This window comes from Lynx canadensis, chromosome A1 (assembly GCF_007474595.2).
Source record: "Lynx canadensis isolate LIC74 chromosome A1, mLynCan4.pri.v2, whole genome shotgun sequence".
In the NCBI taxonomy this organism is placed as follows: Eukaryota; Metazoa; Chordata; class Mammalia; order Carnivora; family Felidae; genus Lynx; species Lynx canadensis.
This window is the reverse complement of record NC_044303.2, coordinates 197591773-197617904: the sequence shown is the minus strand read 5'-3', so window position 1 is coordinate 197617904 and position 26132 is coordinate 197591773. Positions and strand designations below refer to the sequence as shown.

Sequence of the window (26132 nt, the reverse complement as noted above, 5' to 3'; positions counted from 1 at the left end):
CCGAAGTTGGACGTTCAGCTGAGCCAGCCAGGTGCCCCTGTGTATGTTTCGTGTTTAAAGAAACTGAAAAACTATTTTCCAGAGTGGCTGTACCCCTTTATATTCCCGTCAGTAATATATGAGAGACCCAGTTTGCCCACATCCTTGCCAATAGTTAATGTTATTTTGGTGACAGCTTTATTGAGATATAATATGTATCATATCATTCGCCCATCGAGGATGCACAAATCAATGGTTTTTAGTATATTCACTGAGTTGTGCAACCATCACCACGATAAATTTAGAACATTTTCATCATCCCTAAAAGAAACCCTGTACCCCATAGCCACCAATACCCCTATCCCTTCAGCCTAGGAAATCAATCATCTGCTTTCTGTTTCTACACATTCGCCTGTTCTGGACATTTCACATAAACCAAATCATAAAATAGGTGGTCCTTTATGACTGATTTCTTTGACTGACTTCTAGCATAATGTTTTCGAGATTCATCCATGTTGGAGCACGTATCAGGAGTACTTCCTTCCTTTTCATTGCCAAGTAATATATTTTTAAAGAAATAAAAGTGTGTTCCTTTCCATTACACAGACTATAAGAGATAACAAAATGCTGTTACAGAGAGGTTTTGCCAGGCCTGCTTGGAGGTCTAGATTTCAATTAACCTAAGTGCAAATTAATGCCATTTTAAATAGTTAGCAGTTCTCTATAAACTATTATTTGTGCTTTTTGTTTATTTAGCAAGAGTTCTGAGTAGTGGAACCTGAGTAGTTCTCCTGAAATCCTATTGGGATCTTTCTAGAGAACCTATGCTCTGGGTAGTGAGTGTCAGCGGATCAGGCCGGGGACAGGTCAGCAGGCCACAGGCAGTGTTCAGAAGCTGGAACAGAACTGTGCATCAGACAGATGCATTCCGAGAGCTTTCTAGGCCCATTGCTCTCCGCAGTCAGTTTACATAATATCTGATGGCCCAGGACAGAAATTTCTGCTGCTACTCATGCCTCCCAAAGGACCACTGACATCCGCAAGTGTCTTCAGTATTGTGAGGCACAGCGGGGGATATGAGGTGAATGGGTGTTTATCTTGTCTCTAAGTGCTTAGTGTCTGGCCAGGAAGATGAGGCCTAAATGCCCCTAAATAACCAAGTGCAAGTTTGAATGGGATGTGTGCCATTTTAAATACTAGGAAATATTTTAACCATCCAGAAAAAAAAACAAAGAACAGTGCAACAAATACCATGTTCTTACCATCTATCTATGTTTAATTTTAACGTTTTTGCCATATGTGCTTCATTATTTTTAAGCAACTAGAACCTCTCAGGTCCTCAGCAATAAAAAGGAAGGAACTGTTGATCCATTCAACAGTTTACAGGAATCTCCAGGGAATTGTGCTGATTGAATAAAGTCAGTCCTAAAAAGCTTACATGCTGTAATGATTTTGTTTACATACATTCTTAAAATGACAGGATTATAGAAATGGAGAACTGATTTCTTTTAATTTTTTTTTTTTTGATGTTTATTTTTGACAGAGAGGCAGAGCATGAGCAGGGGAGGGGCAGAGAGAGAGGGAGACACAGAATCCAAGGCAGGCTCCGGGCTCTGAGCTGTCAGCATAGTGCCCGACGTGGGGCTCGAACTCAAGAACTGTAAGATCATGACCTGAGCCGAAGTTGGACGCTTAACCGACTGAGCCACCCAGGCGCCCCAAGAGAACTGATTTCTTGGGAGCCAGGGGTTAAGGATGGGATGGGGTTGGGTGAAAAGGGACCCTTGTATCAATGCCAGTATCCTGGCTGTGAGATTGTGTTGCAAAATGTTACCATTGAGGAAACTGGGTAAAGGGTACATGGAACCAATGTATTACTTATTACAACTGCATGTGAATCTCTATCTCAAAATTAAAAGTTTAACTTAAAAAACCCCAACCCCTCAGATGCCATTAAGTCATTTTTGATACTGTCTTAAATTCTGTTTCTCTGCTTCCCTTTCCAGAGGTTACTACCATTTGAATTTATTGCTAATCACTTCCACAAACATTTAAAAATTTTTTTTTAATGTTTATTTATTTTTGAGAAATGAGAGAGAATGTGAGCCGAGGAGGGGCAGTGAGAGAGGAAGACAGAGGAGCTGAAGTGGGCTCTGTTCACAGAGAGCCCACTGGGAACCCACGAACTGTGAGATCATGACCTGATCGGAAGTCAGATGCTTAACCGACTGAGCCACGCCGGTGCCCCACTTCCACAAAATTTTTAATACTGGTGTTCCATATGTATATATCTCTAAACACTATCTAGCATTGTTTTACGTGTTTTAAATTTTAGAAAATAGTATTATAATCTATGTGCCCTTCTGGAACTTTCAACTCCCCCCCTTCTAGAACTTTCTTTTTTTTCCCTTTCTTTACAGTGTTTGTGAGGCTATCCATGTTGATACATGAATTTATAGTTTGTTCATTTTCACTGTTGTTCAGAATTCCATGATATGTATATATTACAAGTTATTTACCCGCTCTCCTGTTGATGGACATTGAGATAGTTTCTAATTTCCAGTCATTATCAGCAGTGCTGGAGTGAACATTCTTGTGTCCATTTCTTGTGTATATGTGAAGAAGTTTCTTGAAGACAGGATATATCTAGGAGTAGAACTGATTGGCCTGACACTGTGAGCATTTTTAACTTTTCTAGTCATTGCCAAATTGGTCTTTGCAGTGGTTGTAATAATTTACATTACCGTATCAGTACGTGAGACTTCCCCATTCACCTACAGTCTCACCATTTTTATATTTTGCCAATCTGATGAGCATGAAATGGTATCTCATGGCAGCTTTAATTATTCCTGTTTGCCTAGTTACTAGGGAATCTTTTCTTCTTTTTAAAATGTTTATTTATTTATTTTGAGAGAGAGAGAGAGAAAGAGATTCCCAAGCAGGTTCCACTCTCAGCACAGAGCCCGACTTGGGGATGGATCTCAGGACTGTGAGACCCTGACCTGAGCTGAAATCAAGAGTTGGATGCTTAACTGACTGAGCCATTCAGGCACCCCACAAGTGAGTCTTTTCTTTCGTGTGTTAGGCATTAAAAAAATGTTTTTTTAATGTTTATTCTTGAGAGAGAGAGAGAGAAAGGGAGAGAGACAGAGCATGAGTTGGGAGGGGCAGAGAGAGAGGGAGACACAGAATCCGAAGCAGGCTTCGGGCTCTGAGCTGTCAATACAGAGCCTGATGTGGGGCTCAAACTCATGAACTGTGAGATCGTGATCTGAGCCACAGTCGGATGCTAAACGACTGAGTCACCCAGTTGCCCCGTGTATTAGGCATTTTAATTTCTTCTTTTGTCAATACCTATTCACACCTCTGTCATCTGCAGTTTAGTTGGAGAGAACACAAGTCATTCTGTTTTAACTAGTCGGGTATTTAAAAGAGTGTATTAGGTGCTTACCATAGCAGCAGAGCGGCTGGACAAGCAGACCACAGAATAGGCCACTAGGAATGAATCCCAAGGCCATGCTACAGGAACGCCCCTCCTGAGGCATTGCTACCCTCTGCAACAATCAGGAAATTAGAGAATTGAGATGCTGCTGGCCCTACTGCTGGCTTCAGAATTCCATGACTTTAGCCACAATCTTTTGCCAGAATTGATGACTTTAAACCGTGCAGTACCTGCCCCATTAAATGGATATCTCAAGCATCACCTCTCTTCCTACTTAGCTCAGTTCTAAACTCAGTGCTCACGTGAGACCATCTGATTGGTGGGGCTGAAAACGCGTGTTGGAATGTTAGCTGCAAGGAAGCTGGGGTTTAGCTGTCCAATTTCAGTATTACAGGATGACTCAATAGGAGGAGGTTAACATTGACATTGAATGAACCAATATATTGTATGTGCAACAGTATGCTTTGTTTTTCTTTTAAATTGCCTGGCTTTAGTGATTCATAGAAGGTTCTTTATGTAGTGTAGATAATTAAACTTTTTGCAGGTTACATTCATCACAAATATCTTCTGGTTGGAGGCGTCTCTTTTCCTTTTGATTGTAGAATTGTTTGATGAACAGAACATTTCAATATTACTGTCATCAGATTTATCAGTCTTGTCCAATCTTTTCTTTTGGGGTTTCTTTTATGTCTTGTCAAAGAAATCCTCAGAGAGCATAAAAATATTTTCCTATGGGAGCGCCTAGGTGGCTCAGTCTGTTAAATGTCTGACTCTTGATTTCCGCTCAGGTCATGGTCCCAGAGTTGTGGGATCCAGCCCCGCACTGGGCTCTAAGCTGAGGTGGAGGCTGCTTGGGATTCTCTCTCTCCCTTTCTCTGTGTCCCTCCCCGCCGGGCACACATGTACTCTCTCCCTCTCTCAAAATAAATAAACAAAAATATAAAAATATTTTTTCTATGTTTTCTTCTAAGAATTCTAGAGTTTCATATTTGACCTTTAGGTCTTTAACCATCTGGAGTTTATTTGAGTGTGATATGGGATTACATTTGTTTATTTTTCTATATGGGAGGCCGCTTATCCTATGACCATCCTTTTCTCAGTGACTTATACTCATGTCATATAAAGCGTTTCCATTTTTATTGTGGTCTATTTCTGGGCTGTCTAATCTGTCCTACTAATGTGTTTGCCCTGTATCAACACCATCCTTTTTAATTACTATTGGCTTTCAAGTAGATCTAGATATCTCATAGGACAGGTCCCCCCACCTTGTTCTTCAGGATTGCCTTAGCCAGTCTTAGCCTTTTACTCTTCCATATATGTTTTAGAATTATCTTGTTGTGTTTTAGCAAAAAAGCAAAAAGTGAAACTCTGCTGGGAGTCTCACTGGAACTGGAATTGAATCTGGTTGGGGAAAATTTTTTTCTTTTCTTTATGATATTGAGTCTTCCTATCTATGAACATAGTGTATCCCTACTTATAATTGTTTCTTCAACTCAGTAAGTTCAATAAAGCTTTATAATTTTTTTCATAAAGATCTTATATATCTTTTGTTAAATTAAGATATTTCAGAAGGAATAAATAATATTTGTCTTTATTATATGATCAAACCTTTTTATCTTTAAATTGCATTTAAAATATATTGTTGGTATATACAGTAATATGCTTTATTTTTGAATATTAATATCCAGCAAAATTGAGGAACTCTCACTTTTTCTTACATTTAGTTTTTAGTTCATATTAAAGCGATGAAAGCATATAATTTAAAGAGATGGGTGGTTGTATATTTGTTATGAAAAACAGAAACAGATGATTCTCTAATGTTTATTATGAAAAACAGCTTATTCTATTTCCTTCCTGACCCAGGCCTGACCAGGCAATTCCTTCTATCATTTTTCACTGATTATTTAAAACTTTATTTCCTTGTTTTTTTTGTTTTGTTTTGTCTTTTTACTTCCTTGTTTTTATTTTATTTTTTTTTTTTTAAATTTTTTTTTCAATGTTTATTTATTTTTGGGACAGAGAGAGACAGAGCATGAACGGGGGAGGGGCAGAGAGAGAGGGAGACACAGAATCGGAAACAGGCTCCAGGCTCCGAGCCATCAGCCCGGAGCCTGACGCGGGGCTCGAACTCACGGACCGCGAGATCGTGACCTGGCTGAAGTCGGACGCTTAACCGACTGCGCCACCCAGGCGCCCCATTACTTCCTTGTTTTTAAATAGCATGTATATACTGTTAATTCTTGAGCTTTTGATTTAGGTATTGTTCTTTGACTTTCTGCTATGGAAGATGAGGATTTAGGTTTTTGGTTTTTGTTTTTACTCCCCTGCCACTACGCATGTATACCCCTCCCATTATCGTATTCTCCCAGTATAGTTATACATAATATTAATTACATCACTTGTATTATAATGTGTGTAAATTGTATTTATAACTGAACCAGGCGGTAACATACAATTACTTTCATTTTTTCTGCACAGTTTTTTTCTTTAACAACTGTGTTGTATTTGTTCTTTGGTTTGCCTCTTAGTTTTGTATGTATGATCTATGTGATTATCCCCTAAAGAAACACCATACTCTCTACCAATTCAATACATCTATTCTAAAGATATTCTATTACTTTCTGAAATACTCTAATTTGAACTGTTTGCCATCTGCCTGTAGCCAACGGTCAATCCTAGGATTTTCCTTCACCTGTCTGGGGATTTCCTTGGCTGCTCTCACATTTGACCACCAGTCCCCTGTACCCCATGTCTTTTTTTTTCTATTTATTTTGGTGGAGCACATTCTCCCATAGTTTCCTGAGAACAGGAACATAAAAAGATAAATTCTCTAGGCCTTCGAGCTTCTGCAGTTTCTCTTCAATGTGTTTAGATGTGAATTTTAAGTTGTTTTTTTTTTAACATTTATTTATTATTGAGAGACAGAGAGACACAGAGCATGAGCAAGGGAGGGGCCGAGAGACGGGGAGACCCAGAATCTGAAGCAGGGTCCAGGCTCTGAGCTGTCAGCACAGAACCCAGCGCAGGGCTCCAACTTACAAACTGCGAGATCATGACTTGAGCTGAAGTCGGTCACTTAACCAACTGAGCCACCCAGGCGCCCCATGGATGTGAATTTAAAAAAAAAAACTTCTGAGAGGGACTTGTACTTCCTGGATCTAATAATTCATTTTTTAAAAAATGTTTATTTATTTTTGAGAGAGGGAGAAAGAGTGCAAGCTGGGGAGGGGCAGTGAGAGAGGGAGACAGAGGATCTGAACCGGGCTCTGTGCTAACAGCAGAGAACCTGATGAGGAGCTCAAACTCATGAACTGAGAGATCATTACCTGAGCTGAAGTCAGACGCTTAACTGACTGAGCCACTCAGGCGCCCCAAGAATTTATATTTTTTTTTAATAAATTCTGGACAATTCTTACTCTCATCTCTTTGAATATTGCCTGTTCTCTTTCTCTTTATTCTTGCCTTCTGGAACTCAGATTTGATGCATGAACCTTCTTATTTCAATATCCACATCCCTTAAATTCTTTTATATTTTCCATGTTTTTCTCTCTCTTTAGCAGTCTAGATAATTTCTTCAGATCTATATGCCCTTTTGCGATTTCTCTTTTCTAGATGTCTGTTAAATCTGCCCATTCAGGGGGTGCTGGGGTGGCTCAGTCAATTAAGTGGCTCAGGTCATTATCTCAGGGTTCACAAGTTCAAGCCCTGCATCTGGCTCTGTGCTGACAGCTTCCAGAGTCTGCTTTGGATTCTGTGTCTCCCTCTTTCTTTCTCTCTCTGCCCCTCCCCTGCTTGCACTCTGTCTCTCTCAAAAATAAATAAACATTAAAAAATTAAAAAAAAATCTGCCCATTCAGTTTTTAATTTCAAAGGCTAAAATTTTAATTACTGTAAGTTTTATTTGGTGCTTTAAAAAATCATACAGGTCGGGGCGCCGGGGTGGCTCAGTCAGTTAAGCGGCTGACTTCAGCTCAGGTCATGATCTCGCAGTTCGTGAGTTCAAGCCCCGCGTCCGGCTCTGTGCTGACAGCTCAGAGCCTGGACCCTGCTTCAGATTCTGTGTCTCCTCCTCTCTCTCTGCCCCTCCCCTGCTCATGCTCTGTCTCTATCTCTCAAGAATAATAAATAAACTTAAAAAAAATTAATTAAAAAATCATACAGGTCTTTTTTTTTTTTTATAATATGGGTTTTTTTTCCTGCTTATTTTATACTTTGTATGTGATAGTTTGACTCTCTGATGTTCTTGGGGTCTAATCCTGCTCATTTTCATGGAGTTCTTATAATTTTGGATTGTCAACTCATCTTCAGGACAGGGTTATCTACTGGCGTACCACATGGGCTAGGCTAAGGATATATTCTTCTGGATACATTATATTTCTTTTTTTTAATTAAATTTAATTTTTTTAATTAAAAAATTTATATCCAAGTTAGTTAGCATATAGTGCAACACTGATTTCAGGAATAGATTCCTTAATGCCCCTCACCCATTTAGCGCATCCCCCCTCCCACAACCCCTCCAGTAACCCTCAGTTTGTTCTGTCTATTTAAGAGTCTCTTATGTTTTGTTCCTCTCCCTGTTTTTATATTATTTTTGTTTCCCTTTCCTTATGTTCATCTGTTCTGTGTCTTAAAGTCCTCATATGAGTGAAGTCATATGATATTTGTCTTTCTTGGACCAACTAATTTCGCTTAGCATAATACCCTCTAGTTCCCATCCACGTAGTTGCAAATGGCAAGATTTCATTCTTTTTGATTGCCGAGTAATACTCCATTGTGTAGATATACCATATCTTTTTTATCCATTTGTCCATCGATGGGCATTTGAGCTCTTTCCATACTTTGGCTATTGTTGATAGTACTGCTATAAACATGGGGGTGCATGTGCCCCTTCGAAACAGCACACCTGTATCCCTTGGATAAATACCTAGTAGTGCAATTGCTGTGTCCTAGGATAGTTCTATTTTTAATTTTTTGAGGAACCTCCATACTGTTTTCCAGAGTGGCTGCACCAGTTTGCATTCCCATGGAGACATTATCTTTCCATGGGCACTCAGAATAGCATTGGTCTACAACTGTTTCTGTTAATTTCACAGCTTTGGGTTACTTGGACCACATGTGTAATATCACTTTGAACCTAAAGCCCAGTGAAGGCAGGGCTACTTTTATGAATTTTCAGAGGGGATTTTTTTGGTCCTCTGTTGGACCCAGACCAAGATGACCTTATCTTCTGTGTGAGTGGGAGACTTTTTTTTTTTTTTTTTTTTTTTTTGATGCACCATTTCATTGGAGTCTTTTGGTGTCCCAGTTCTGTGAAGAAGCTTGTCTCCTGCTCCGGCCTGAACACCAGCACCTAAGTCCCTGGTTCACTGAGTTTGGCTATATCCTCTTCCCTGCCCACCTCTCCACTTTGGGCCCCAGCTGCTCCTGCTCTGGTTTCTAGTTCCCTCTATTTGGGGGCCCTGCTATTCCCTTTATTCTCTTGCAAGCCTCACCAGGCTGTGAAAAGGAAGTTGGTTATACCTGATCCAGCATTTCTGGGTGTTTTGTAGTAGGGGTTTTTCAGGCCGTGTTGTCCACAGTATTGCCATTTGTACTTTTAAACCTAGAGATAAAGGGGTCATGGGAGTTTCAATGAGGGAAATTCCATCTGGCTGGGAGGATCAGGAAAGGCCTTAGGTAAGATGAATGTCCAAGGATAGTGTCCTGGGAGGGGGGCACAGCAGGTGCAAAAGCACAGAGGCAGGAAGTGAGTGTGCACGCATGGAGGAAAGCACGTAGCTCTCTTTTGCTGAGAATGTCTGTGGAAGGGAAAAATGAGGTTGGAGCCGGACCCCAGAGCAGCAGGGAGCTGTTAAAGCCTCACAGCATGGAACGCCGTGATCACAAGCTTCAATTCAGGAAGTTTAAACTGGAAGCACATCCAGGATGAATGGGTGTGGGGAGCAGCAGGAGGGACAGGGGTTTGGACTTGGAAAGGTACTCCTGGAGGCTGTGGAGATAGCCCAGGGGATGGGTTGTGAGGCCTGAATGAGGTAGTGGGGGTAGAAAGGAGGCAATCCCTGGGATAGAGGGTGCGATAGACTTGGCTGAACCAGATAAATAAATCTGGGTCAAGAGCTGGGGGTGGAGGGGGATGGAATAGAAGAAAAGCTAGGCAAGCACATTATCTGGATCCTGGAAAATGTCAACAATGATCTGAGCTGCGTTCTGCCTTTTAAGATTATTCAGATACTGCCCACAAATGCTAACACATAGTTCATCTTGCAGTATGTAAGCTAGAGATGTTTTTAGGCCACTTGATGAATAGTCGTCTTTGGATTAGAGACAGCATGTTCCAGCAGAGCTCCCGGAAGTGAGTTGGGATATGTTTGCCTTTCCTAGAACCTGCTGACATGGCTGAACATGGGACTGATGAGCCGTCCTCCAGTACAGAGAGTCCCGATGGAGAAGGTCGGGACTCTGGGGACAGATTGTTGCTGCATCAGAGGCTGGCTGTCAGAGAGCTCATTGACACCGAGGCCTCCTACCTGCACATGCTCCAGCTCTGTGCCTCAGACATCAGGAGCCGCCTGCAGCAGGTACCTGGGTGGGGCTGCGCACAGCCTCCCTTTACAGGGGCAAACGTGGGTCCTGGCTTCTGAGACCGCACGTCTGTTCCCGGGGCAGGCTTGATGGAGGGGAAGGCGTGGCGGGCGTGAAGTCACCTGGATGTAAGCCCCGGTACTTCCCTTTATTGGCCATGCCACCTCCAGCAAAGCCTTTAACACATTGAAGCCTCCATGTATTCATCTGCTGAATGGAGAGGAGTAATCGCCTCAGAGAATTAAATGAGCTAATGGATAAAATAGCCCTTTATCAGATTTAGAACAGATTGCTTAAAGTGACCTATACTATTTTTAAAAAAATGTTTATGTGTTTATTTTTGAGAGAGAGTGTGAGTGCGTGTGAGCAGAGGGGAGAGGGCAGAGAGAGGGGGTGGGGTGGGGGTGGGGGGGAAGGTGGAGTGGCAGAGAGAATCCCAAACAGGCTCCTTGCTGTCAGTGCAGAGCCTGACAACGGGCTTGAACTCATGAACTGTGAGATCATGACCTGAGCTGAAATCAAGAGTTGGATGGTTATCTGACCGTGCCCCACCAGGCGCTCCCAAAACTGACCTATGTTCTAATTGTCTCATTTAGGAGATGGTAACCTGGAGAAGTTTTCACTATGATGGGTTTTTACATCTTTTTTTCTCCTGATTTCAGAAATAATACAGGCTCTCTTTATAAGATTTTAAGAATCCCTTAGCATGTAAGCTCAGTTAGGGCAATGCCTGTTTAGTTCAATATATCCTCCAGTTCTGGACACATAAATAATAGGCTTCGGTTCATTTTTTCTTGAATGAATGAAATACTCAAGTAGGAAATGTGGAAGGTGAAAGGCCTCTCATATTTTACCCTCCAGAAATGAGGATTTTTCTCTGTAGGCATTAAACAAAAAATATAGATTGTTACTTACTCTAACAAAAATAAGAGCCTACTCTAGATATTTTTCTACAGTTAGCTTTTCCTACTTGATTTTGCATTCAGGATAGACACACACACGCACACACACACACAATGTCCTGTATGTGCCTGTGCACATATATAGATGTCCTGCATTCTGTCTCACGGTGGTACCACCAGTTAATAGTGGCTGGAGTTCAGAATACATTTCAAGGTAATGGTGGTGGGGGCCAAGTATATCAGAGCTCGAAGGAAGTCCAGCTTCCCACCCTTATATGACAGATGGGGAAACTGAGAGCAGAAAAATGATAGCCGCCAGCAAATCTAGGGGAAAAAAACCCAGTTCAGCTTTCATTCCATGCTGAGCACTCCATCCCTTCCTGTTTCCCCAGAGTGATAAGAGTACCTAATTTATACCTAATTTATAAAATTTTTCTAAGCCTCGCAGACATTCCACTGGGGCGGTCTCTCCAAAAGTCATAGGCCCCTGATGGTGTGAATGTTCTGGACTGCTCTCCAAAGCCGGTGAATAGAGCCACTCAACCCAAATCCCAGAGACTCCTATGGCTCCTTTGTTTCTTCTAGCTGCCCCAGGGAGACCTGGATGTCCTGTTCTCAAACATCGATGATGTCATTGAAGTGAACAGCAAATTTCTTCACGATCTCCAAGAGACAGCATCCAGGGAAGACGAACAAGTGCACTCAATTGGTAAGCAAAAGACAAGGCAGCTGTCAGCCTCAGATTCCCACGGAATTGTCCTCAGCATGTGGGCATTGCTGAACCGCCTCCAGAATTCCAGGGAAATGCAAATCAATGGGAGCTTCTTTTGGGGATTCCTGAAACACAGCGTGTCAGAGCTGGTAGGACTCTCAGATAATATCCAGCCCAGTCCCATCACTTTACAGAAGAGAAGACCGGGGCCCAGAGACAGGGAGGAACTAATGGGTCAGTGGCCTGGCTGAGCTTTTCATTATTTACTAGACGCAGTTATTTACTGAGCACCTGCCGATCCCTGTGCTGTGTGCTGGCATCACAGTATCAACAAGCGAGTCCACGTTCCCACTCTGAAAGGTCTGGCAAGTTAGAGTGACGGAAGATAAACAGATAAATAAGAGAATTTTAGGTAACAATTTGTAATTTGAAGAAAAGAAACAGTTGTAGTAACTTTGGGGCATGAGAGCAGTCCTCCTGAGAAGGGGACATTTGAGCTGAGACCTGACTATTGGGAAGGAGACAGCTCTGAGATCTGGAGGGAGAGCAGAGAGAGTGGCTGTGCAAAGGCCCTGAGACAGGGATGAGCCTAGAATGTTGGGAGGACGGACGGAAAGAAGGCTGGCGTGGCTCCAGGGGAATTAGTGAGGAGAGTGTGTTAGGGGATAAGGTGGAAGAGGCAGAGAAGGACCAAATCACGTAGGGCCTTCTAGGCCATGGTAAGGAGTTTGGATTTTACTCCGAGTGTGATGAGAAACCATTGGCCAGTTTTGAGCAGGAAAGTGATATGGTCCGATTCACGCTTTTCAAAGACCTCTTTGGCCCTTGTGGACAGTGGGTTGTGAGGGGGTGGCGACAGTGGAACCATGAGACCAGCGGGAGCCTTCCTGTCGCCCAGCTGAGAGATGGTGGGAGTGTACTCATTCTGGAACGGTTAGGATGACTGTAGGGCATGAAGAAGGAGGGACAAGGGGGTATAAACCTCACACCCGTGTCCCTCATTCTCTTCTCATCTGCTGCCCTGGGGTCACTTGACAAAACTTGTAGGTCAGGGGTTTTTGAGTGGAGTTGGGGGAAGGCAGAGGAGGGGGGCAGGGACACCCAGCACCGTGACCACCCTAGTGGCCTTTTACATCCCCAATCTTCTACCCTTTCCTAGACATGATGGGGCTTAAAAATAACAAACATCCAATTTTTTAAAAATGTGTTTATAATTATTTTTGTAAATGTTTATTTTAGAGAGAGAGTGTGAGGGGAAGGGGCAGAGAGAGGGTGGTGGGGACTGAGGATCCGAAGCACGGAGAGCCCAGTATGGGGCCCGAACTCACAAACCGCGAGATCATGACCTGAGCCGAAACCAAGAGTCAGATGCTTAACTGACTGAGCCACCCAGGCACCCCACAAATATACAAATTTTGTAGAAATCCTACTTTCTGAGTGTTTACTAAATGCTTAGCATTGTCCTGATGTACATGTATTAACTCATTTAGTCTTCACAACCACCCCGGAAGGTAGCTGCTGTTATCTCATTGTGCAGTTGAGGAAACAGAGGCACAGAGAGAGGAACTAACCTGCTCAAGGTCATTTGGCTAATGATGGAGCCATGATTTGAATTCCGGCAGTTGGTCTCCAGAGCCAGTGCTCTCAACTACTGCCCCTAATAGCTTCAATGTAGCAGATATGGGATTAAAGCCTGTGTGTCGCGTGTTTATTCTTCCCTTGAAAATAGAGTTCCTGGGGCGCCTGGGTGGCTCAGTCGGTTAAGCGTCCGACTTCGGCTCAGGTTATGATCTCACAGTCCGTGAGTTCGAGCCCGTGAGTTTGAGCCCCGCATCGGGCTCTGTGCTGACAGCTCGGAGCCTGGAGCCTGCTTTGGATTCTGTGTCTCTCTCTCTCTGACCCTCCCCCATTCATGCTCTGTCTCTCTCTGTCTCAAAAATAAATAAACATTAAAAAAAAAAGAAAAAAAAAAGAAAATTAAAAAAAAATAGAGTTCCTTATTAAAACAGCAATGTGAATGAGTTACTGTTTCCTCAAAAAGACGGATGAATACAAAATTAAAGAACAAGATTTTTTTTTTTAAGTACCTGGGAAGCTATTCTCAACTTTTATCATTTTGTCCTTGTTTCTGTTACTAATCACCACCTGCTTGAGTGGGAATCAGTATAGCCTCAGGCCAAAGACACTGTTAAGGGGCTGCAGACTCTGAGGTTAGGTTCTTCTGTTGCTATGGGCTTGAGGTTTGATGTGGTGCCTTGTTTAAGGGTCCTTGCCTGCCAGTCTCTGCCTTCCTGCTTGACTGGCAGCAAAGAGTCAGAGTCAGGATGTCACTTTGTTTCCCGACCACACCTGGTGACAACTCCATTCCCTGCCTTCCTAGTAGAGTTGCCAGATGAAATACATGTGCCCAATTAACATATCTTTTTTTTTATACTTACATATTTATATATTTGAGAAAGAGAGAGAGAGAGGGGGAGAGAGAGAAAGAGAGCACACTCAAGCAAGGGGAAGGGCAGAGAGGGAGGGAGAGAGAGAATCCCACGCAGGCTCCATGCTGCCAGTGCAGAGCCTGACGCAGGGCTCGGACCCATGAACCGTGAGACGACGACCCGAGCCGAAATCAAGAGTTGGGCACTCACCCGGCACCCCTACAGGTACCCAATTACATTTGAACTTCAGATAACCAGTGAGTAATTTTTTTTAGTATCAGGATGTCCCATGCAACCTTCGGGATATACTTATACCAAAAATTTATTCATTGTTTACCTGAAATTTAAATTCCACTGAAATGTAGTCCTATATTTTTCCCCCTCTAATTTGGCAGTCCTATTTCCTGACTGTAGAGTCTACACAGAATAGCCTCCTTGTCCGCTGCCCATTGTGGTTAGCAAAAAAAGAGGCACAAAGAATCCATGTGGCTTTTCTTCTCTTTGGTGCATTCTGTGCTGGGTCAAGACTGCCCTGGCTCCTGCCAGCTCTTTATTCCCAGTCCAGCCCCCACGCCTTGCTATGCTAGGATCACCTTTCTTGCAATCCTGCGGCCACGGCATTTTAAGAGAGTTTGGGCCTCAAGCATGACTGTCTTTAACAGGCTTTTTTCCTCCCAGATGACTTAGGTCCCCTGTCATTACGAACGATTCCAATGCCACTCCGACGTTCCCAGGGGGCCCTCCCAGGGTGGTCTCACGACAGGGCACCATGCTGTAGCTCAGTGCAGTCCCATAGAAATGTCATTCCAGCCACACATTTATTTGAAAACTTTTGAGAAGCTACATTTGAAAAAACTTGAAGAAGCAGGTGCAGTTACTTTTAACGATATACTTGATTTTATCCCAGTATGTCCACAGACTGACATTTCAACATACGGTCAATATAAAAATTATTCATGACATATTTTACTTTTTTTTTTTTTTTTGGTACTAAGCCTTTGAAACCGGTGTCTTTTACAATGACAGCACATCTCAGTTGGGATCCTGAAATTTCAAGTGCCCAAAAGCCACATGTGGATGGTGACTGCTGTATCTGGGCAGTGCAGGTCTAACGGTTTGGAGTCTTGACTGGCAAGGCTGTGTCACCCACAAGTCCCTTCATGTCTCTGAGCCTCAGTTTTTGCCTCTTTGAAATGTGCCAGCCGCAACTCTGAGTACCTAACATGTACGAGCTCTTTCATCTCACGATACTGTTACTTGCTGATGACTATTTTTATTGTCCCCATCTTACTAAAGAAGAACCTGAGACCCGAGTGGCAGGGCTTGTCAAGGCTGAACAAGAGTCCTAACTCTTGACCATCCTGCCTCTCTTTTTTTTTTTTTTTTTCCTTTCTGACTGATCCTAGGTCTCGGCAGAGTATTCTTTTGATACTGGGAGGAACTTTTTCACTACTGTGACTTCTTTGCAATCTGTGACCACAGGACAAGAGGGAAAGAAGTTAAGTCTTTACTTTCCTATTCCTGGCATTCCTGCTCCTTTGGCTAGCTCTGCTTTCTGGGAGTTTGCCTTCCTCTGCCATTCAGTTACTGGAATGCCCCTGTCCTGGTCACACTGGCTCTGATACAGTTTCTTTGCTCTCAGTCACATGCCTGCCGACGCACCCAGGTTCAGGAGAATGTGGGAACCGCCCTGGATTTTAAGGCTACGCCCAGGCTGTCTCTTAGCAGGGATGATCTCTGCAGTTGGCTGACCTCCCGGCGTGCAGATTCTCCCTGGCTGCAGCTTTGTGTACTCTTTTCCCTGTTCCCCCTCCTTCTGGGGGTTCTCCTGAGGGAGTTCTCTCTGGAGACTGGCTGGACCAGCATTGGAGAGGAGGACCGGTCCTGGGTGGCAGTCTCACTGTGGGCGTCTTTGCCGAGGGCTGGACCACGCTGGGCTAGGCACCAGCCCGTGTGTCCCCATGTGACCCCATGGGGGGCTTGGTCGAGGTCAGGGGCCCAACCTGTACCTTCAGCAGACAGTAGGGTCAGCTGGGCTTCCTGTGGTCCACGGCTCCCCACTCACTTTCGTGGCTAATATATTTGTCTTCATCCTCGCCACTTCCCCCTAGATGGACAACCAAAGACTCTTCTGGGTACTTGAGGTAGCTAGCGTTCTCACAGCCATTCCTATTACCGCTTTTAACTCCTAGTTTAGTCTCAACATACTACAGCTAGTATAGATCTTTTTTTTTTAATGAATAGACTTTACTTCTTAGAGTACTTTCAGGTTTGCAGAAAAATTAAGTGGAACGTACAGAGAATTCTCATATAGTCCCATTCCCCCAACCCCAGAATTTTGTAGTTTCCCTGCTCTAAAAATCTTCCTATTCATCCCTCTCCCTCCCCTCCCCCCTGGGAAAACACTGATCTTTTTGCTGTCTCCATAGTTTTGCCTTTTCCAGAGTGTCCTATGGCTGGAGTCGTGCAGTACACAGCCTTCACAGAGTGGCTCCTTTCACTTAGCAATGTGCATTTAAGCTTTCTCCTTTTCCTGCTTAGATAGCTCATTTCTTTCCTTTTTCTTTTTTTAATCATTGAATGATATTCCATTGTATGGACATAGCACAGTTTATGCATTTACTTCCTGAAGTACATTTTTAGTAACTTCCAAGTCTAGGCAGTTATAAATAAAACCATTATAAACCTTTGTGTGCAGGGTTTTTTTAAAAATCACTTTTTTATTTTTTATTAAAAAAATTTTTTTTAATGTTTATTCATTTTTGAGAGACAGAGAGAGAGAGACAGAGCATGAACAGGGAAGGGGCAGAGAGAGAGGGAGACACAGAATCTGAAACAGGCTCCAGGCTCTGAGCTGTCAGCACAGAGCCCGATGCGGGGCTTGAACTCACGGACCGCGAGATCATGACCTGAGCTGAAGTTGGACGCTCAACCGACTGAGCCACCCAGGTGCCCCTTTTTTAAAACTCACTTTTAAACTTTTTTCTATAGTGGTAAAATACACATAGCATGAAATGTACCATTTTACGCATATTTAAGTATGAGTCCAATGGCGTTAAGTACCTTCACATTGTTGTGCAACCATAAGTACTGCCCTTCTCTGGAACTACTTCCTCACCCTGAACTGAAACTCTGTACCCATCAAATAATAACCAGCCCCTGGTCACTTCTAGTTTACTTTCTGTCTCTGTGAATTTGACTACTCTAGGTAACTCACAAAAGGGGGATCCTACAATAATTTGTCCTATCGTGTTTGGCCTTCAGCATAATGTCTTCAAAATTCTTTTTAAACTTTTTAAATCTTAAAAAATGAATCTTAAAATCAGCTTAGACTTACAGAAAAGTGGCAAAAATAATGCAGAGGTCCTAAATAACCCTCGATACAGCGTCCCCTAATTTTAACATCTCAGACAGTCACAGTACAGATGTTGAAACCAGGAAATTAACAGCATTGTAACACTATTGACTCTCCTAACCTCACTCACATTTTGACAGCATACCTATAAACGTCCTTTTTCTGGCCCGGGATCTAACCTAGGGTACCACATTTCATTTTATTGTGATGTTCCCTTAGACTTCTTTAGTCTGTCTGTCTTTTGGGACCATAACACTTCGGAAAGTCCAAGCCAGATATATAGTATATCCCTCAATTTGAGGTTTTCAGTTGTTAAAACTAAAAAGATTTTATAGATTTTGTAAAATTTTATATATGTATCATTTATATTTTATAAATTATAAATATTTTATAAATACTTTCTATTTCATTCTTAAATCGACGTTGGACATTTTTGGCAATAAGATCATGGTTAACGTTCTGTCCTTCTTGGTGGCTCAGAACAGGGGCACATGATGTTTCTATATGTTATTACTTAAAATGTTGTTAATTTTGATCACATGATTGATAGAAGATAGTGTCTTCTGTGTTTTTCCTCTACAAAGTTACTATTTTTCCCTTACAATTAGTAAATATGGAGAAAAACTTTTAGGTTATACAAATGTTCTATTTCATTTCAAACTTAATTTTAAGTAAGCATTAATTTTAGCATCCATCAGTGGTTCTGCCCTGCAGTAATTATTACTGGTGTTCTTGTGGTAATTTTCTATTTCCCTTATTCCTTCTACATTTATTAATTGCAATTTTTCTATAAGCACAAACTGTCCTTTCTTGCCCATTCATTTATTCAGGTATTTATATCAGTATGGACTCTTGGACTTTTTATATATATTTTATTTATTTATTTATTTATTTATTTATTTATTTATGGACTATATATTTTATATTATATATATATGTATATAATATATATATTATATATATTATATATATATTCTTGCTCAGATTATGCCAGTGCTGGCCATTGAGAGCTCCTTCACATTGGCTACTGTGTCCTTTCTGTATGCCTCCAACAATTTTTGAGCACACCCTTACTTTCAGACACCACAAGACGTTCCAGGTTCATCTTGTACTTCCCTGTCCCATCCTTGGAATCAGCCATTTCTCCTGGGAGCCCTGGTTCCTATTTTGGCGGAATGGTATTTAGACACCAAGTTCTAGGCTCTAGGTATGCTCATTGCCCCTGGGGTGTCATTACCCTCTCAACTAATAGAGCTGGGAAATATATGTGTGTATACTAATGTGTGCATATGCACTTATCTACATTTCTTTCTATCTCTATCTTTTCTATCTATCTATCTATCTATCTATCTATCTATCTATCTATCTATCTTTATATATTTAAGACCATGAGTTCGTACTGATACCTACAATTCCAGTCCATCCAGTCCATGCTCCCTCTCATCCCTACTATCCTATCCTGTTCCCTCATTCTTTCCACCCCATTCCATCCACCTGCTGCAGTAACCAACCTCATAAATTTCTGATTTAAAAATTTGGAATGCTCCACAGACTTGCCTTTTATTCTTGTGCATTAACCTTCTCCATATTATTCCAACTTTGGTATATGTGCTGCTGAAATTGAGCACTAGAGTAATCTATTTAAAACAGAAAGCAGATCGCCCCTGTTCAGACCCCTCTGGTTGCTTCTTACCACCATTAGAATTAGAATAAAATCCAAACCCCTTATCCCACCGTACCTACTTACTTTGAGGCCCTCTGGGATCTGACTTGTGTTTTCTGTTTATTTTCTCTGCTTTCTGCTCTCGTTCACTCTGCTCTGGCTATTCTTCCCCTTCTTGCTCCTGCCCTTATGCCCTTTGGATTTTTTCCCCCTAAACCTGGATTGCTGTTCCCACCACACACTCCCAGGGCCATGTGCTTCTGGTCTCTGATAAGCATGCACATCTTCATGGAGGCCTTCCTTAAATAGCTCTCCTACTACTTTCTAATGTTTTGTTTTGATTCTTGGTAACAAGAATCAGTATAACGTCATATATTCAATTTGACGAATATAATATATTTATTTACTGTCTCTCTTCCCCACTAGAATATAAGCTCCGTGAAGCAGGGGCTTTGTTTTGTTCACAGAGCTTAGAAGAGTGCCTGGCATATAGTCCGTAAATAAGCAGTCGGTAAATATTTGGTGAGTAAAGTTTGTGTCAGGTGTTTTTACATGTGTTATTTGACTTAATCCTCATAAAAAGACAATTGGAAGTGAATACTATTTTTATTCCAATCTATCGGTGAAAAAATGGAGGGTCCAGGAGGTCAAGTGCTTGCCCTAGGGTATGCCCTTGGGGAAGGGTTGACTGGAGATCTGGCCCTCGTTCTCTCTGACTCCAGAGTCCATGTGTATGCTCTGCTTGCTATAGTGTGTCTTTGTAAACTGGGGGTTTGAAGTTGTACTTGCCATGTTGCATCCACGCGACTCCTGAAACAGAATGCTACAGGCACCAGTGACAGTTGCAACAAAGTTTATTACAACGAGAGGCAAGGCCGACCGATCGGGACCAACACTCTTGATAAGAGTGTGGCCCCGAACAGCCGGGGTACAGAGTTTTTAACAGCCGGGGTACAGAGTTTTTAAAGCCGATCACATCGTTTTACCGTTATCTGGGAACAGAACAGAGAAACAGTTCCCAGATGAGTTAAAATAGTTGCCAGATGAGTCAGAAACAGTTATCGAATAAGGTGATTATTTTAGACTTTCTGCCGCTAAGTTGCAACCAGTGGATCTCCTTGACCTTGTCTCTGATGCTCTTTTTTGAGCTTTTGTTTCCTTCATTGGTAAAGCCTGATTCACAAGAGTATGAAGTATGATTTACAAGAGTAAAAGCAAGGTTGTTATCTTTTGACCTTCAGTGTCAGAACAAAGTTGTTATCTTTCAAGCTAAGCGTTAGCCCTACAGTACAATTTAACCCTTACAGCCACACACAGTAATTGTCAAGATACAATTGTAAAGCTATAACACGAGTGTGTTTTATGAACTGTAAAGCACTGTACAGATAGGGGAATTCTTAATATCATTGCCATAATTATACCTACCATTTATTAAGACTCACAGTGCACCAGCCTGAGCCCTGTATCACCCTGTCACTTAATCCTTCTAGCAGCCTTTTGAACGTGAGATGAAAAAACGGAAGCTCAGGAAGAAGCGTGAACGTGCCCAAAGTGACAAAGCGGGTTAGGCCTGGCAGCCTCACTCCCGAGCCGAGGGCTTAGCTGTCTCTCTCAACACCTCCGTGTCCCAAGCAAGGGTACGGACAGACATGCCTCTGAGGGTTTCTTGTCGCTCTTTCATCACCAGGCAACTTATTCCTGGAATTCCAAGAGGAGCTGGAGCGTGTCTATAAGGTCTACTGCGCCAGCTACGACCAGGCCTTGCTGCTGGTGGAGACCTACCGGAAGGAGCCAGAGCTTCAGCGAGAGATCCAGGGCATCATTGAGGCAGCGGTGTAAGTAGTATGACCAGTGAGCACTCGTTTCTGCTGCCATTGACTCCGAGGTCAGGAGCCGTTAAGGTCTCACCCCTCCTTGGTGCCGCTCACGCTGCTTCAGGAGTGTCTCAGTCAGGCAAGGCTGCAGAGACAAACAGCCCCCCCCCCCCCCGCTCTTGGCGGCTTCAAACAGCAAAGGTTTATGCCTTCCTTATGCGCCACTGCGGTTGACTTGAGGCCCTTGTCTGTGTCATCCTCACACTGGGGCCCAAGCTTGACGGGAGCCACTCTCTGGATTATTGCCAGTAACTGTGACAAAGGGAAAAGAGCTCTGAAGGGTCTAATGCTGGTAATTAAATGCTCCCGACCAGAAATGGTCTCTATCAGCTCTCGTGATCCGTGGGCCAGAACTAATCACGTGGCTTCATCCGACCACCAGGAGGCCAGGGCTTCTACCCTGCCATGTGTCCAGAGGTGGAAGAACAGAAACATGTGGCGAACAGCACTCGTGTCTACCGTAGGAAGGGCAGTGAGACGGTTGGAATTACGGGCTGTGGGACAGGACGGCAGTGGCACAAAGCTGGTTTGTATCACCCGGGAGGGCCTCTCTCCAGATAGCTGAAGACTGCCCCACGAAACAGGATCAGAACTGCCCTGGGTGGCTTCACTGCCCAGAGCTGGCCCCAGCGGGTGGAAGCTCTAGAAGGAAATATGTAGAGAACAAATATTTTTTTTTAAATTAAAATTTTGAATGGATAGCATTTATGGTTCAGAAACTTAAAAGCATCCGCATTTAGGCAGCCAAAAATTCTTCCCAACCCCGTCCCTTACTCTACCCAAGTCCTACTCTCAGCCCCAGCGTTAAGGTAGCCACTTTGAAATTGCTTATGGATCTTGGCAAAGTTCCTATGTGTGAACACAAGCAAATACAAACATATACTATCATTTTACTGCCTTTTTAAAGAACGTTTGTATTTTTTTTCACTTACACTGTATCTTGGATAGCTTTCCATTTATTTGTTTAATTTTTTTTAATGTTTATTTATTTTTTTTTTAATTTTTTTTCAACGTTTATTTATTTTTGGGACAGAGAGAGACAGAGCATGAATGGGGGAGGGGCAGAGAGAGAGGGAGACACAGAATCGGAAACAGGCTCCAGGCTCTGAGCCATCAGCCCAGAGCCTGACGCGGGGCTCGAACTCACGAACTGTGAGATCATGACCTGAGCCAAAGTCGGATGCTTAACCAACCGGGCCACCCGGGCACCCCAATATCTTTCCATTTCAACACATACACGTGTGATCCTGTGAATGGCATATCCTTCACCACATGGCTGTTTCCCAGTTTATTTAACTGGTCTCTGTTTTGTTTTGTTTTTTTATGTTTATCTATGTTGAGTGAGAGAGAGAGAGATGGAGTGAGAGAGCTCTGAGAGGGGGAAAGGCAGAGAGAGAGAGAGAGAAAGAGAGAGAGAATGAATCCCAGGCAGGCTTTGCTCCGTCAGCACAGAGCCCGACACTGGGCTTGATCTCACAAACTGTGAGATCATGATCTGAGCTGAAATAAAGATTCAGACATTTAACTGACTGAGCCACCCAGGCACCCCTAACTGGTCTCTTATTAACGGACATTGGTTCACTTCTTTTCTTTTGATGTTACAGGTAGTGTTGAGTAATTATTTATGAGCATATGTCATTTTACTCAGGTACAGGTATTTCTGTGAGGTAGATTCCAGACATGGGTTGCTAGGTCAAAGAAATTATGTATGGATAATTTTGATACTATTGCAAAATTTCCTTCTGTAGAGGCTACACCAAGTTGCATTCCCGTGACCAAGGTAGGGGTGTCTGTTTCCTCATAGCCTCACCAGACTATGTTATTAAACTTTAGAATATTTGCCTCTGAGACAGGTGACAAATGGTGTCTCAGTGTAGTTTCATGTTGCATTTGCTTCTTATGATTAAAGTTGGTCATCCCTTTGTATATTTAAGACTTGTTTATATTTCCTTGCCTGGGATCGTCCTGCTTCTTTTCTGTTTTACAAAGGCTTATGTCTTCCCCAGGACTAGCTCACCAAATGGAGAGAGATGAAGGTTATTTTCTGGAAATCAAAATAGGGCAGGAAGAACAAAGGTTATTACCATTTCATCTTGCTTAGACATTCCCTTTACACCCAAGAGAAACACAGTATATAGATTTAGATCTTTCTCTCTCTCTTTTTTTTTTTTTTTTTTTTTGAGAGATAGAGAGCAAGCAATAGGGATGGGTAGAGAGAGAGGGAGAGAGAGAATCCCAAGCAGTCTCCACTCGGTCAGCGCAGAGCCCAACGCAGCCCTCGAACTCACGGACTATGAGATCATGACCCGAGCCAGAGTCTGGAGTCGGATGCTTATCCGACTGAGCCACCCAGGCGCCTCAATTTAGGTGTTTGAAGATGACGGTATCTCATGTGGAACCTCCTGCTACCTCCCCTCCTCCTCTCTCTTACCTTATGCCCTCAACCCCCCTGAAGCCTTCTTTTTAAGTACCCATGTCCTAGCCCCTCCCTGCCCCTCAAAATCTACATTCACTTCCTCCTTTGATTCATCCTTCCACGGGTCTTAACAAATTTAGGCTTTTGCAACGGTCACTAAATACATTTCAGTAGGAGAGAGGCAGATAACAGAAATGAGGGAAGCAAGGTGCCCGGTGCGAGGCAAAAGGGAGCAGTGGAGACTGAGGCCAACCAGAGCCAACAGACCCTGTGGAGAGAGTGGTTGCAGCCCACCTTCCACTGATTGTTGCTCTATCAAGTAGCTTTTGCTATGTAGCAGACCACCCCAGAATGGAATGGCTTAAGACAGACATTTGTTTGGCTCACATTGTTGCCTGTTAGCGATGTGGCCAGGCTCAGTAAACCGTTCTGTCAGCCCTGGCCGAGCACCTTCACGTGCCTGTGATCGACCGAAGGTCAGCTTTGCTGATCTTGGCGGGGCTCTGTCGTGCATCTGAGACACGTGAGCTGACTCAGCTCTGGCGGTACAGCCTCTCATCATCTGGCAGGTGGCCCAGGCTCGTTCACACGGTGGTCACAGGATAGAGAGAGGGAGAGAGCAGGAGGGAGGGAGAAGGACGGTGAGAGGGCAGGGCAGGCCTTTAGAGGTCTTGGCTGGGAATTGGCATGCTGCGAGACCCAAGGGGTGGAAAAATAGAATAGAGGAGCTTCAAGGTCCTATTCAGAGGGTGTGGATACAACCACCACCACCACAACAAAGGGTGCGAACACAGAGAGTAGAATGATTACAGCCCTATTTTACAAACCATCTGCCTCAAATGCCATGTAGGAATGAGATCCTCTGATTTTTCCAGAGAAGTCAGAAACTTTGATATAACGTCTCCCAGGTGCCAAATGCTGGCATCTAGCTCTGACATGTTAGAAGCACTGTTGGGGGGCCATGGTTGGTACAGAGGCTGCTGTTTGTCGTGCCTTCCACACTCTGGTCTTTCCCAGCCAGGCCAGTCCAGACTTTTCTCATGGGCTCCAGTGCCACACTGCCCAGTAGCGGACCTGGCTCTGCTCCTAACTCACCTTGGTGAAGCCATTTCATGAATCAGAACCTAGTTTCCGTACTTAATGGGAGAGTAATAACTACACCTCATGGGGACACGGACTCATTGTACCCAAGTGACACTCTATGAGCCCCAGCTCTCATCCTTGTCTTGGCTATCCTTGTCTCTTGAAACCACATCATGGCTCTCAGATCTAATGGTTCCAATGCTCCTTTTTTATAACAGACATTAAATTATTATCCTGAGGGGTGCCCGGGTGGCTCAGTCCGTTGAGCATCCGACTCTTGATGTCAGCTCAGGTCATGATCCCATGGTCGTGGGATCGAGCCCCATGTTGGGTTCCACACTGAGCGTGGAGTCTGCTTAAGATTCTCCCTCTCCCTTTGCCCCTCCCCCCCATTAATATCCTGAAATATATTCTCGAAATCTACATATATATGCTACCTATATACAGAACTTAAAAAAAATCAATATAATGGCTCAAAATAAAAAGGAGAAGTAAAAGGAAAATAATGTCTAATCAAGTTATATGTATTTCGGTGTGCAAATACTTGGGCACCACTACCCTAGAAAATCTAATGAACCAATCAGATGCTGGCACCTACTTATAATAAAATAAGTTTGGATTCAAGGAAAGGAAAGTCAGAAGCCATTCTGCATAAGAAAGAAGTAGGGAAAAAGGAGAGAGCAGAGAATGTGCGTCCCCTAGAATGACAAGTAGCAATGATAGCAAATTTGACTTCCCTGTGTATGATATGAAAAAGAAGGAAACGACATAGGTGATGTAGGGATAGCATCACATCTGGGTGGGGGTGGGGGGGCAGTGGAAGTGAGGAAGTAATGATGTTCTTGCAGATGACCTGGGTCTTGTTTATGAAGGGTAGCATCATAATAATTTCCAGTGTTCTGGTAAGTGACTAGATGGAGTTCAGATCTCAGTTCTTGAAATCACAGCACATTTTGAGGCATTCATTCAGTCTCTGAATGTTCAGAGGGACGTAGGAGACATAGCACTATTCTGCACAGTGCGGGACTGTCGTTGCAGATGTCCCGCTTCCCTGGTCCCTGCCCACTAAGTGCCTGTAGCTGCCTGGTGCCCGAAGGTTTCCACAGTGCCCCTCGGGGAAAGCCTCTGGTCCAGTGTTGCACCAGGGATGCCGTTCCTCCTGTCAGCATTGCTGTCTCCTCTCTCTTGAAACAATAATCCTGGCTTTCTTGTGCTTCTGCAGTCAAATGCTCTACCAATGAGCTATACCTGCTCTTGGCTTTCTCGTGCTTATGATCATGGGACTCTTTCCAGAGCTTAGCCAACCAGAATCCCCACATCGACCGTAAGTGGTTCTTTCTCATCCGGATAGGATGGACCATCTGATCAGATTCTTTGTGATTCCAAAATGCATGCTGCCTCCCGCCCTTTATTTGGGTGGGTGAGTGGGTGAGGTGTTCAGTTTATCCTGTCTCTTAATGCAGCCCCCACCTTGAGGGCCAAGGGGATCAAAGGCTCGCCCTTGCCGTATGCAGGAAGTTCTGCCTCTGATTGTACAGCTGTCAGCTGGGGGAGGCTGCCTTGCAGAGGCATGAAGCACTCAGAATGATGGCGGAGGCAGTTTGCAGAAGGCAGATAAACCTTCTTTATTTTCCTTTATTGGCAATCTTGGTTTGTTTTATTTTTATTTATTTGTTTGTCTATTTTAATTTTTAT

General features: G+C 43.3%; 1 protein-coding gene across 2 annotated transcripts in view; it reads left to right on the top strand.

The window, feature by feature from the left end:
- ARHGEF37 (Rho guanine nucleotide exchange factor 37) overlaps nucleotides 1-26132 on the top strand; it is a 70642-nt gene that overhangs the window by 9737 nt on the left and 34773 nt on the right. For both annotated transcript variants that reach the window (XM_030329568.1, XM_030329559.1), the window contains exons 2-4: nucleotides 9803-9999; nucleotides 11491-11614; nucleotides 20752-20899. In XM_030329568.1, the coding sequence (XP_030185428.1) occupies nucleotides 9814-9999; nucleotides 11491-11614; nucleotides 20752-20899 (458 nt within the window). In that variant the 5' untranslated portion in view covers nucleotides 9803-9813. The remainder of the gene's footprint in view (nucleotides 1-9802; nucleotides 10000-11490; nucleotides 11615-20751; nucleotides 20900-26132) is intronic.